At 33.9% G+C, this 13,910-nt stretch overlaps 1 protein-coding gene across 1 annotated transcript in view; it reads right to left on the bottom strand.

The window, feature by feature from the left end:
• Positions 1-13,910, bottom strand: part of LOC122717854 (small conductance calcium-activated potassium channel protein) — a 222,800-nt gene that overhangs the window by 56,292 nt on the left and 152,598 nt on the right. The window contains exon 5 of the mRNA XM_043942301.1: positions 9,521-9,934. Within this exon, the coding sequence (XP_043798236.1) occupies positions 9,521-9,934 (414 nt within the window). The remainder of the gene's footprint in view (positions 1-9,520; positions 9,935-13,910) is intronic.

The raw sequence follows: 13,910 nt of genomic DNA, 5'->3' as shown, positions 1-13,910 counted from the left end.
GAGCCAGCTGAGCGCGATCCTGGCGCCAGAGGGTGGTTTTCGAGGGGGATGCAACGCCAACGAACATGAACTAGTTACTTAAATCTATCTCCACCCCGTCCGTCATTGGCTGCCGGCCAATGATACGTGCCGCGTGTGGCCGCCGCACATCTACCGCGGAATCTTGGTATAATAATATATCTTATTGGGAACTTTCCGCCCCGAAACTGAATTTTGGTCGGATATATAACGGAGAAAGGAACGTTCGATGATTTGTCAAATATTGTTGGAATGTTGGATCGTTTAATATTATTCCAAATATTTTTTTGTTCCTTGTATTTTTATATTTCGCGTGTTATGTTATTAGTCGTTATGTTATTAGTTATGATTCTTTTATAAATAATTATTTTCAATTCGATATTTGTGTATCATTATCATGTGATGAAATTCGTTGATAATTTCGAGCGAATATTGGAATTGGATTCCAAATGGAATATAATTTTTCCTGGAAATAAAAAAATTATTATTATTATTTACTTATTTTAAAACATTTAGAATCGATTATTTATCATCCAATTGGAAATAAGCGGGTATACGTGTATTTCGTTAACTTTTAAGTACATTCTGAAAATGAAAATTCTCTATTTTAAACATTATTAGCTTTATAACTTTATATCATGAATATAAATCACGAATTACACAATATCCTCTATTTCCTTTTAAAATTACATGTAAAAAAAAAAAAAACACTTTTGATCACGTTTAATCACAAAGTCCATCACAATTTTATAACTTTATTAAATATTCAGAATTCATATGCCCGAAAATTCAAAAGGTAATTTTTCGAGTTAAAATGAAACAAGAATTAAGAATAAAAAATTAAAAATCACAGTGAAAATATTCCTGGATACCAGTTTTTCACCATTTTTTAAATTATTCAATAACTAAAAAAACGAAGTCTCAAATTTATTCTTAATTTCATTCTATCTCCAGAGATGGCCAAAATTTTAAAGCGCCGGGGAATAAAGTTACTTTAATAATTTTTTCAAGCATATGTGAATAAACCCGCAGCGCCAAACTGCCGAACATTCAAGTATTTCAAATAAGGTTATTACTATTAAAGTAATATTCGAAACATCTCAACTACTCGCTTATCCGTAACGTGTTCGCTGTCCAACTCCGGCTATTTTCTTAAATGGTACACGCACTGTATTCTCGTAAATAATCGTATATTCCCCGTTTGCGCATTGTTCGCGGAAAACCTTAATACCGGTTTTTTATATGGAACGTTGCTCGCAGCGCGTCGCGCTCCTTTCCCAAAAGGGGCTGGATTCATAATACCCGGTTGGAGAAGTCAGGCCGCATAAACAGGCGCCAGGGATTTATCGTTGGCGAATATTGACTTCGCTTCATTTCGCCCCCGCCTCGGCTACGCCAAGAAATGGAACGCCGCCTAAACTGTTCGCGATACGGCAAACAAATAATCCTCCGTGTATTCCGTTCGTATCGCGAACGGTTTACACAGGCGTACTCCATAAACCGATACTCCGACTCCCTCTCGCGGAGCTTATTGGATATTCGAATTTCCCGCTTCTTTCCGCGCGGGAAAAAGAAGAAACAAGGAGACCAATTTTCGATCGATCGTGAATCGTTATACACGAGATTTTTTTACGATATTTCTGTGAATTCCGTGTGAAACGTATTACGTTACAGTAAAAAAATAAAATATTCTTCTGTATTTTTTTTTGCTCCATTGAATTGGTAAATTTTGTTATTTTTATATTTATCGACGAGATTACCTTTGTGTACGATAATAATAAAATTATTGGAGAATATATATCTCGCTATATTTTGATTGTTAAGGAATTGTATCGCAAGAGTAGAAACTTTCAACTGTTGGCGCGAATAACTAGCACGTGGATGTTATATGGAGAAGGGGGAAGGGTTTGAGTTTGAACTGCGTGAAACATTAATTTTCGTTTCGCGAGACGTTTAAACTGTTTGACTTTGTTAATTGGCGTGCCTGTTTGTTCATGGATGTATATATTGTATATATACGCGCAACGCTCGCGAAAAATGCATAAGAAAAGACCACTTCCAAAGTTGGATTACTTTTCAACAATTAACTACTTTTCGTCTTCCTTACGAAAAGTGTTCATTACGTTCGTCTGTTTTGTCCTTCTTCGTTTAATTTTGTGTTTAATGTAAAAAGAGGGGACTAGATAGCGCAAATTGAAGGAAGAATTCAAAATGATTATATTAATCTTCGACACGTTTTGATTTACGTATTACGCTTTTTATATATGTTTAAGCTCGAGCAATAAACTTTCGAAATGATTCAGAATATTTTTTTCGAGCCTTTTTATACGAATAATATATATTCGAATGATGAGCTGAAAAGTTAAATAAATAAATAAAATCCTTGGGGAAAAAAATTGTTTGCCCAATCTAGAATTTGGCACATGCAGCTATTTGTGTTTCCAATCTTCAATTAATTCTTGAAGAATAAACAGAGGAAATGTTGAAATACTCGTGGAAACCGAGTACACATCACGTATTAGAGAATTGACCGACCCGGCAATTTCTCCATCGAATTTATCATACGTTCAAATTTAATTTGAATAAATTTCATCGTCTTAGATTGGAAAGACGATACGAAACTCGTTTATTTAATAGAATACGAGGTTACGATATTCTAATCTATTACATAGAATATTCGATCTCGTGAGGCTTCTTTTAAAATGACCCGAGTCTCTAGCTTCGTAATAACATTAGTCACCTGTCACAATTGTGAAATGTTAAACGAGTTAAGGAGTCAGACGAAAGGTCTTCGAGTTTGAAGAATTAGAGGAAGAGGCTTCGAAGTAAAAGGCGTACTTTTATTCTTATAATATTTATCTAATTTAATTTATTCGCATTCAATGTAGTTATTAAAAATCGAAAGGGGATGTGAAAGATTTGTATGCATAGTATTTTGATAAACATAAAAAAAATAATTGTAAAACGTCGAAAAAAGGAATGCCTGAAGAATCAAATATGTGGAAAATTTTTTTTTATCACTTTTACATTTCTTATGAAAAGTTTATGAACGACGGATGATTTAACAACGTTTGAATGAATATTGATTCTAAAAAGATCCATAGCGAAATGTTTTCATGTTTTTTTGCCTAAAAATATTATTATTATCACGAATTTGAGTGGAATGACAAAGTAAATTCGACATCTGAGAACGTCGACGTGATAATTTTTTCAAGTATATTCTTTAGAAATTTTGAAATTCATAAATGATAAAACGATAAATTTTCCGATAATAGAAATTGAAACAACTCTCCGTAAAATTGATAACATTTTTAAAAAAAAAGAAAGAGGTGCAATTGATATGTTTAATGGCTCGATTCGTTCTCTTCGAACTCGTTAATTTCGTCTCGATGAGGAAGGAGGGCCGATATTAATTGCAACATTTGAATTCGACGTTTTCGTCTAGCAAGTATCGGTATATCGAGCCGAGTGAAACGTTTGTATCGAGTTCCTGAATTTAATTATACAAGTCTGCACCTTTGAACATGCCATATACCGATATCCAAGTTTCATGGAAACCATTACAGTATGCAATCAAGTTTCCACTCATTTTTCATTTGAAAAGAGTAATCAAACGTAAGTAATTTGACAGATTTCATTTATTTCACGATATGTTTATATCACGATATATAATGTGAATAATTATTTTTTTAAAACTCGGATAGCAATACTATTGAAAATAAATTTTAATTTGATAATGATTAATGAATGAAATTTACATAAGTAAATTTTGTTTTAATAAGATAATTTACGACAACAGAAACTCATTCGCATTCTTCTTTTTTTCAGAGACGAAATATTCCTTTTTTCCAAATTTTTATACATATATAAAATTTTCATGATTTTTCAATTTTAAATTTAGATTTTGATAAAATTTTGAATAATAATAAGAGAGACTCGTCTATTTTTCTTCTTCTTCAGTTCAGAGGCGAGATATTTCCAGATTTTACACGTGTATGTGTTCATAATTTATTATTCGTGGAAGGGATGAGGAAGTTCTAAAAGAGACGGATTCCGATATTCGTTTGGAGAAAAAAAAAAAAAAAAAAAGTTGAGTTAGCATGGAATATCGGCGAACAACAGTATGCAATCGAAGTTCTAGACGTTAGACTTTCCAACAAGAAAGATGATATATTACTGTTTCTTTGTCTCCTATTCAATTCGTTTATCTTACTGAAATGTACTCTACTTAAAATTCAAATGCATTTATAACTCCAGCCTCCAGTTGAAAATAATTCTTTGAACATATTGTTCAAAAGAAACTTTAAAATGATTTTTGAAAAAAATGATTTATTATCGCGAAGTAATATAAATTGTAAATTACAAAAATAAAAAAGAAATTTGAAAACTTAATAGGTTCGGTAATTTTAGTGTCTCTTGTTTAAAGGTAGAAATATTAAGAAGAATAATTCGATGCTTAAGGATATTTGGTACAAATTGTATTCAAAATATATCAATTTTCTCCCAGAAGTTTTTGTTTTCTTTGTAACAATGGAAGATTGTTTCGCATTATAAAACTACGGATTGGCATCGTTGGAGCTTTCACTCTTGTATTTTTTTTTTGTTCCAAAAAAGAATACAAAATACAACCTCTGTTCGTTTTTCACAAAGAATCTAGTTTCACAAAGAACCGCCGAGAATTTCTTTATTATTAAAACTACAATTTTAACATTGGAACGAAATCTTCCCTTTCACGCGAAAATAAGAATCCTCTTGATGTATTCCTGACTTGAAGTTCTTAACCAATTTTTTTCAAATTTCAAATTCAATTCGAATTCATTTTCGAATTAGAATTCTTCTACGTATAGGTGAAAAAACGAATAAATAAAAAATGAACGAAAACTTGGCAGAAAAATTGATATCATTCTCACTATTTCTTTTTATGCGAAACGCGAATGTGATTTGAATGCACGAATGTAAGAAAGGCAATGCATAAAAAATGAGACTAACCGTGCTCCTACTGATCGTTCGATTTTCCAAATTTCCTTTCTGAAAGATTCTATCTTGAGATATTTGCAATTCTATGCGCCAATGCAAATTTTCGAGAAATTTTCGCGTGAAACGACAAACGATAATCAAGGAACAAACAAACGTAAATATTTCTGTGAATTTCTTGGAGGAGGAAGTGTGTTATATGATAATATAGATTTTTTTTCTCTTTTTACACTTTTTGATTTGAATTATCAATAAAGCTGAAAATAATCGCGTTATTTAGCTGTAATATTAAATTTTAATTCTTCGATTTTTGATAAAAATTTATACGTTGAAAATATTAATATTTTGAAAGGAAGTTTAGAAAATTCTGCTTTAATCAAAAATTTTTTTTCAGAAATTATCCTTTCATGAAGAACAACAATAAAATAATTCCATTTTCATCTTTTCACAATCAAAAATGGGCTCTCTATTATCAATTAATAATAATATTACAAACACGAATTCCTCTTCTAATTATTTAATAAATAATCAAACATTTTTCCTTTCTTCTTTCAACTACATTCCAAACTATCTTTTTCACAGCCAACATGACATTTCTACCAAACTTAAAAATCTATAAAAGACTTTAAAAGAGATAAAAGAATAATCAAATTTCAACGTTGCACCCTTCCCTTTAATTATAAAATTTTCCTTCTCTCTTTCACTTCTCCACCACCACAATTAGATTCCAAATTATCTTTTCACAGCCCTCATCAACAGAGCTTCCACCTTTAAAACTCACAGAACACCCTATATATATAAGAGATTCCCGCCAGATCGGACATTCCCAGAAACGTACGATTTGGCCCGGAATCCGGGCAGAAAGAAAAGAAGCGATCGAATGCAACCTCCTGGCCTTCTTTTCCCTTCCCTTCTCACCAGACGCACAACCACCATTTCCCTCCCTCCAACCCATTACCGATATTGTTAATCTATTCGTCGGTACTTGGCGCCGGTTCAGCCACGCTGTTGCCACGGTCAACAGCGTAATTCAGTCGTCAACCGTGCTTGCCTTTCCTCACGCTAGATTTAACCAAAATCGACGAGCGATGATTAGGAATGGAATGGGTGGGAAATAGGCGGAATGGAAATACAGATCGTTACCACGGTTCGCTCAACGAGCGAAAGAATTGGGAAAATAAACAGGACGATAAATTCGCGTTTGGATTCGCGTGTCGAGCACCGACTTCCTCCCATTATCCTATTTATTCGATCGCTGTGAACAGGTGATTTATCGGGCAGAGACTTTAATTCAAGCAAATAAGGGGGTGAAAGAACGATCGGAACAAGTGATTGGAATCGAATTTTCGCATCGTTTTTTCTTTTTCGGTGGAAAATATGGTCTTTGATGTGGTCGTGTTTGTGAGATACGATGTGGAAATATCTTAAATTATCTGTGTTTCTGGCGTGTAGATATATTATTTTTGACCATGCTCGTAGAAAATATCTTTTGATATACTGTTGGAAAAATTCGTGTTCGAAATTTGAAATTGCCAAATGAGAAATTGAAATACGAAGGATGGAGGATATTATTATTCTTTAATAAGGTTACTTTGATCTTTGATTCTTGAGGATTATTCCTCAGGGAAATAAATGGAATCACGTTTGAAAGCGAATGAGATATATAAGCAATCGAGGCAAATATTTTCATGAGAAACAGGAAGCGTCACGGTTGACCGGTTGAATTCTTTCGTATGCATCAATTTCATATCGTTCCCGAATGAGATATATCGGGGGAGCGTCTGATCGACGCGAGACATCAAGATAAAATGATAGAATAAATAAATGAAACTTTCGTGCTTTATTTCCCAATTTTCTGCATCTAGAATTTCCGTGTTTCATTTCCAACATTTTCAATTTATTTCTGCGACAAATTTCTCGAATCACGCGAAAAATCATCTTATTTTCTTTGATATCATTCGTTTCTTTCATTTATCGAAACACGAGATCTTTCTCCTCTCGCCTTTCCTTTTCTTTTCTATATAAATTTACAAAATGAAAGAGTTGCAAGAAATTAGTTTACTTTCTATACCACAAAAAGGATCTATTCTTCAGATATATTTCATTATCTATCTACGAGGAAACAAGAAATTTCTCTTTCCAGAATTGCCAATTGATCACGGAGTAGACGGTTAATTAACATATCAGTTTGCTATCTAATTAGGGAGACGACGCACTTCATTACTTTCGCAAGAAGAGATGCTTTCAAAGCAGAGACATTCGATTGATTGAATCGTAGGCCGTCAATAGTAGTTTAATTGAACGAGACGCGAGAAACCTTTGAATTAATGGGCAAATAACGAGTTTCGAATTGAACTATTTAAAGATAAGATCTCGAAGACGAGAAATAAATCTAGTTTTTGATGAAAGAAATAATGAAATTTCTTCGATCGTTGAATTTTAATTCGAGTGATTTTTGCTTTATCTTCTTTCCTTTATATTTTTGTATAATAATAAGTTAGAAAGTTGAGAAAAGTTGTGATACTTTCGATCGAAATTGTTTAATCTAATTTTTTTTCTTCTCCAAAAATTAATTCCCTGCACGCTTTTCGACGAATACCTCTAATAGAGGAATATTTTTAAATTTACTAGCACGGCACGTGTGATCCAGCGTGTTGTTTCGCCGTGAAAAAGAACGCGTGATCATCGCTTGAAAGAGGTAATGGAAGGCACACTCAGAAGTAAGATTAAAATTCATCGTCACGTACATCTAACAATTTCGTAACGAGGAAACGTAAAAGCTTTTCGAGCTTATCTCTTGTCTTTCAACAAATTCGATTATCAATAGAAAAATTGCACGAAAAGGTGCCACATTCTTTTAATATCGCTCAAATTATCGAATTCATTATCATTATCATTCAAACTTGTAACTTGTAAAACACGAGGAATCGTTGAAATTATTCCATTATTATATTCCATAATATATTCCATATATTAATTAAAAATCAAAGAAATCGTTGACTTAATATTGATTAAATATCACAGAAAATCATCAATATCATTTAATCAATACAATTTGAAGATCATCGACATGGTGATACTCATTTCAAGAAAGTCATTTCAAGAAAGTCATTTCAAGGAATTCTTCGATATTGAGACAATTGTTGATGTCTCAAATTTTTTAAACTTCGAAAAGGAAAGGAAATTCAATTCAACGAATAAATATTTTTTTTTTATCAACGTATCGTTCGTTCAAATTGTAGGGAGGAAGAAGCATCATATTTCTATGAAATAAAACATTATTCTCGACACATATTCTAAACCCAATGGGTTCCGCGCAATTTTATCTTTTAGTATTCTTCTCAATATGCATCCTAATGTTCCTCTCTTGCTCTCAAATTATCATAGAAAATACATCAAGCACCGCCATTAGCATACAACTTGGATCGCCGCAATTCGGTTTCATTCTTCCGCCTCTTTACGAAGAACAGTCAACCATTCCTGAATAAATAAAATACATTAACCACTTTTTTTACGCGATCCTACCACCCATAATAATTTCAGAACAATCCAACTGTTGAAAATATCGGACGAATGTAACGCGTTAACAGGAGAAAAATCGTTTAAAATTTAAACTGGAGGAAAGGAGGATAGCGTCATAAATGGACGTGGTTAAATTTTCTTATCATGCTAAATTATAATGAATGTACTCTTGTTAATTCTGTCGCGAGAGCTTGCGAGTTTGAAAAGGCCAGATCTGGATGAGAAACGCCGTCAGGTTTCAAGGATCGAGTGAACGAGACAAACTGATCGCGAAGTAGGCCGGTTGAATCTATTAAAAAGTTGCCAAGAAAGTGCCGTGCTCCTCTCTTGTATTCTTATTAGTAGAAATTCCAGGCTGCTGTTAGCGAAATTTGTTTTTTGCGATGGTGGGATTAAAACGAACGTTCAAAGGAATTAGACGTTTTTTAAGATTCTCGAGAAAAAACTCGTTTCCCCGTTGATTATGCAAACGATCGCTCTTCGATTAAGAGTATTTTCGTTATTTCGCAAACTTTGTTTTCAACTAAATTTATTAGAAGCTCGATATTTATGAAATGAGAGTTAAGAGAAACTTAACTAATTTTTTCATCTGAACGAGTTAATACTGTCTGTTTATAACATTCTGGCAATCGAAGATTTAAGGAATTCGGCAATCAGGAATCCTTTTCAACGAAATTTCTTTCCCTGTTCAAAAAATTTTGTATCATCCTCCGTTAAAAATGAAATCACACGTTGATCTATTATTTATAATGCAACTATCTTCCTCCTCAGAAAACCTTCGAAATCAAATATTTTTCATCCAAATCTCGATACCATGAATTTTCCTGCATATTTTAGAAAAATCACTCGCAAGAGTATCGATTAAGAAAATATTACCCCCTACTAAAAGAGAACAAAGAAAACCTGCCGCTATTATTAACCCAAATTCGAACGAACAACGAACAACCCCAACACGATGAAAGAAAGCATCAATAAATAAGCATCGATTAAACAACAACGTACTCACCTTGGTGTAGACACCGGCGCTGGACAGTTCGTTCTCGATGACCATCACGATGATGCCGAACATCCCCATGACGAGGGCGTAGTCGCTGATGCGTTTCCGCTTCTCGAAAAGGGCCTTCCGCCTGCCGAGCCGGTAGCCGACGTTCGGTTTGTGCTTCGAGCCCGGCCCGATGCTGCCCGAGGGGCCCTTCACCTGCCCGCCCCCGGCCAGGACACGCTCGTCCACGTAGCGGGGGTACTCCGAGTGGATGCCGACAAGGGCGATACCGGCCTCCTCGCCGGTCCCGGTAGCGCCGCCGCTACCGCAACCAGCACCGCCGCCACCCCCGGCGCCCCCCACGCCGCCCCCGCCGCCCACGCCGCCGCTGTTCTTCATCGCCCCCGGGATCGAGAGTGTCGACACTGGCTTCCGTAGCTGGAACAATTTCGATCGGCGAGTTAGTTGAGTAAGGATTTTTTTGGGGGAGGGGGAGGGGGGGAAGATTTGGATGGAAGGATTGGATGGAAGGATGGGGAAAAAGCGTGTCCATCACTTTTGTAGTTGGAAGAATTATTGATGGAATACGATAAATGATAATTTTGTATTAATTTGATTGGATTATGGAGGTGGAAAGAAGAATGGACGGAGTAAAATTGAAAATAAAATTATTGGAATCGAGGGATCCGTCGATTACTTTTGTAGAATTGGAAGAGTTGTTGGTTGGAATTGGAAAAGTCGATTACTTTTGTTACTGCAAGAATTATTGATGAATAATGATAATTTTGTATTGTATAATGTAAATTTGATTGGATTATGGCGGTGGAAACAAGAATGGATGGAGTAAAAATGAAAATAAAATTATTGGAATCGAAGGATCCATCGATTATTTTCGTAGAATTGGAAGAGTTGTTGGTTGGAATTGGAAAAGTCGATTACTTTCGTAATTGCAAAAATTACTGATGAATAATGATAATTTTGTATTAATTTGATTGGATTATGGCGATGGAAAGAAGAGTGGGAGGAGTAAATGTGAAAATGAAATTATTGGAATCGAAGGATCCATCGATTATTTTCGTAGAATTGGAAGAGTTGTTGGTTGGAATTGGAAAAGTCGATTACTTTCGTAATTGCAAAAATTACTGATGAATAATGATAATTTTGTATTAATTTGATTGGATTATGGCGATGGAAAAAAGAGTGGACGGAATAAAAATGAAAATAAAATTATTGGAATCGAGGGATCCATTGATTACTTTCGTAGAATTGAAAGAATTGTTGGTTGGAATTGGAAAAGTCGATTACTTTTGTTATTGCAAGAATTATTGATGAATAATGATAATTTTGTATTAATTTGATTGGATTATGGCGATGGAAAGAAGAGTGGAAGGAGTAAATGTGAAAATGAAATTATTGGAATCGAGGGATGCATCGATTACTTTCGTAGAATTGGAAGAGTTGTTGGTTGGAATTGGAAAAGTCGATTACTTTTGTTATTGCAAGAATTATTGATGAATAATGATAATTTTGTATTAATTTGATTGGATTATGGCGGTGGAAAGAAGAGTGGGCGGAGTAAAAATGAAAATAAAAATTATTGGAATCGAGAGAGTCGATTATTTGGAAAAAAAATGTGTCAATTATTTTCGTAATTGCAAAAATTATTGATGAACAATAATAATTTTGTATTAATGATTGGATTAAAGCGATGGAAAGAAGAATGTAAAAGTGAAAATAAAAATTATTGGAAAGTGAAGGGTGTCGATTATTTTTTTCGTGGAATTGGAAGAGTTGTTGATTAGAATTGGAAAAGTGTGTCGTACTTTCGTAATTGAAAGAATTATTGATGAATAATAATAATTTTGTATTAATGATTGGATTAAGGTGATGGAAAGAAGAGTGGATGGAATAGAGATAAAAATAAAAATTATTGGAAAATCAAGGGTGTCGATCACTTCCATAGAATTGGAAGAGTTGTTGGTTAGGATGATTAAGGAAATTGATGCAGGATTGTGCCGATTTCGATGATTGGATGGTGGTGGGAAGAAGAGTGGATCGTTCACTGTGGCGGGAATCTTTCTCGTAAAATGTATTTAAAACGAAACGGAAGAAAATATAAGAAGATGGATCTTGGGAAATCGTAGAAATGTCAAGTTAAACCTTACTTTAACTTAATTTATTTCGTTATATTTAATTTAACTATTTTTTAATAAATTTATTATCTAGAAATAAGATAGAAAGAGAATCAAATAAATCGTTTTGCTAATTTTAAGTTCTAATATATAATAAATACCTACTAAAATAAAAAAATCTGCACCAAATATCGGTAAAATATGAACTAAATCTCGCCATCATTATCGTTTCATTTTTATCTGAAAAGCTGAAACGCGAGTATAAAAATACGAGACAAAGGCAATGAGGTATCGAGCGCAAGTCGCACGAAACCTTTGTTCCAGTTTAGAAATGAAATAAGATCTCGGTGGTAAAGTTTATAAGAGGTGGACATTTGCGAAATCGAAGTGGATGTCGATATACATGTATATATATATATCGTTGAAATAAACGGATGGAAACGTCGAAAACCGTGGAATTCGGAACGACGACAAGTTGCGTCGTTTACGAGTGCTCGTCGATTCGGATCGCGGGGAAATCCGGTCAAGGAGGCGATCGGCGTCGCCTTGGAATCTCGATTGGCGGAGATCGATTGTGTTTAGTACGAGGCGGGGAATGGATAGCGACGTTCGAGGCGGAAATCAAACGAGTTCGATCGGAAAATAGGTTTATTCTCTACGCTTCGAGTATCTGAAAAATGCGAAAAATAAGTGGAAAATAAAATTCTACGAAAATGCAATATAACGACGATATTACATTAAGATATAAAACAAAAAAAAAAAAAAAAAAAAAAAAAAAGAGGATTTATCCTGTTCCGATATATGAAATTTCGTTCGAAAATTTTAATGAAAATATCTTCAATGCATCGTAATTAAGATTGTCGTATGCGATACTTATTTCCAAAAATAAACACATTAATCGCGTAATTTACCTTAAAACTCGATTAAACTCTATTAAAATTAGGAAACTTTGAACCGCTATAATAACTTCGAAGATAATGACTTTCAGTCAATCAACGAAGGGCCATTAGAACCACTGAAGTTTATCCTTTAAAACGATTTATCTCGACACAATTTTTAGTTGCTGTGATATCGTCGTGTAAGGAGAAGTGTAACTTTTAATCATTTATCTCAAACCCATTCAATCGTATTAAAATTAGAAAAATTTTGTATCGCTACAATTTCGAAAATAACGACTTCCGGTCGATGAATCAACGATCATTAGAAGCATGGAATCTTGCCCTTTAAGACGCTTCTTGATTTATCTCGATACGATTTCCGGTTCCCGAGATATCATCGTGTCATTTTTGATCGTTTATTATACTCGTCGCTTGAACCTTTTGCTCACACCTCGTCTCACTGACTTATCCCAAACTCCAAACAAATGTCAAACATGATTCTTGGAAGAGCTGTAATACTCGATTCCTAGAAATACGTATAAATACTATATAATACGTATTTCCAAGAAAAGATATAGGTCAGTAGATCACAGCCACATTCATAATCTTTGCACTGTCTTAATTATGGAAATTTTTAACGTTTATATCTCCGATAACCGATTATAATATCGAGATGAAACATTATAGTTTCTTCTATTTTATGAGTGTATTTTCACGATAAAATTCTTTGTTTCTTCCAACGTTTCTTATATGAAAGCTGGAAATTTCTTTGTTATCTAAAGTATATAGAGACATCTCTATAAAATAATATAGAAAAAACTAAAGTAATATTTTCGAGAATATATATAAGAAATTGTTACGAGTATCAATGAAAAATATATTTTATCAAAGGACAATCTAAATGTATTAGTCCAAATGATATAATCTCTGGTATAAGATTTAAAAATTTACTACGAAACATTCAATGAATAAAATAAAACTAGATCATTCCTGCTAAATATAAAATTAACAATTAACCCGTATAACTTTAATTCAACCAACACGAATTTCCTTTGTAATACGAAGTACAAATGAGGTCATCACCACGGTGCTCGTACACGAAAAAACTGATTCAATTTTCATTTCAACGGAATACCGTTCCCAAAATTATCCCAAACTCATCTTAAAACTCGAGAAACGTTTGACAACGTTTAATCGTCTCATTAATCGCGAAACACCGCGATGAAATGCACGAAAATTCCTACGTGAGTGGAAAAGTTATCGTTGCGCTTTTAATAGCGCGCGACAGAGCTCGTGTCAAAGGAGAAGAACAATGGCGGCGTAGGCCGAAATCAGACAACGAAAATCAGACCAGACAAGAGCGCGTATTAAATTGCATCGATGCACGCTGGAAATACCGATGAA

This window comes from Apis laboriosa, unplaced genomic scaffold (assembly GCF_014066325.1).
Source record: "Apis laboriosa isolate Shangri-la unplaced genomic scaffold, ASM1406632v1 scaffold5_cov152, whole genome shotgun sequence".
NCBI classification, from domain to species: domain Eukaryota; kingdom Metazoa; phylum Arthropoda; class Insecta; order Hymenoptera; family Apidae; genus Apis; species Apis laboriosa.
Note: the sequence above shows the minus strand (reverse complement) of the source record. Positions and strands in the feature narration are given on the sequence as shown.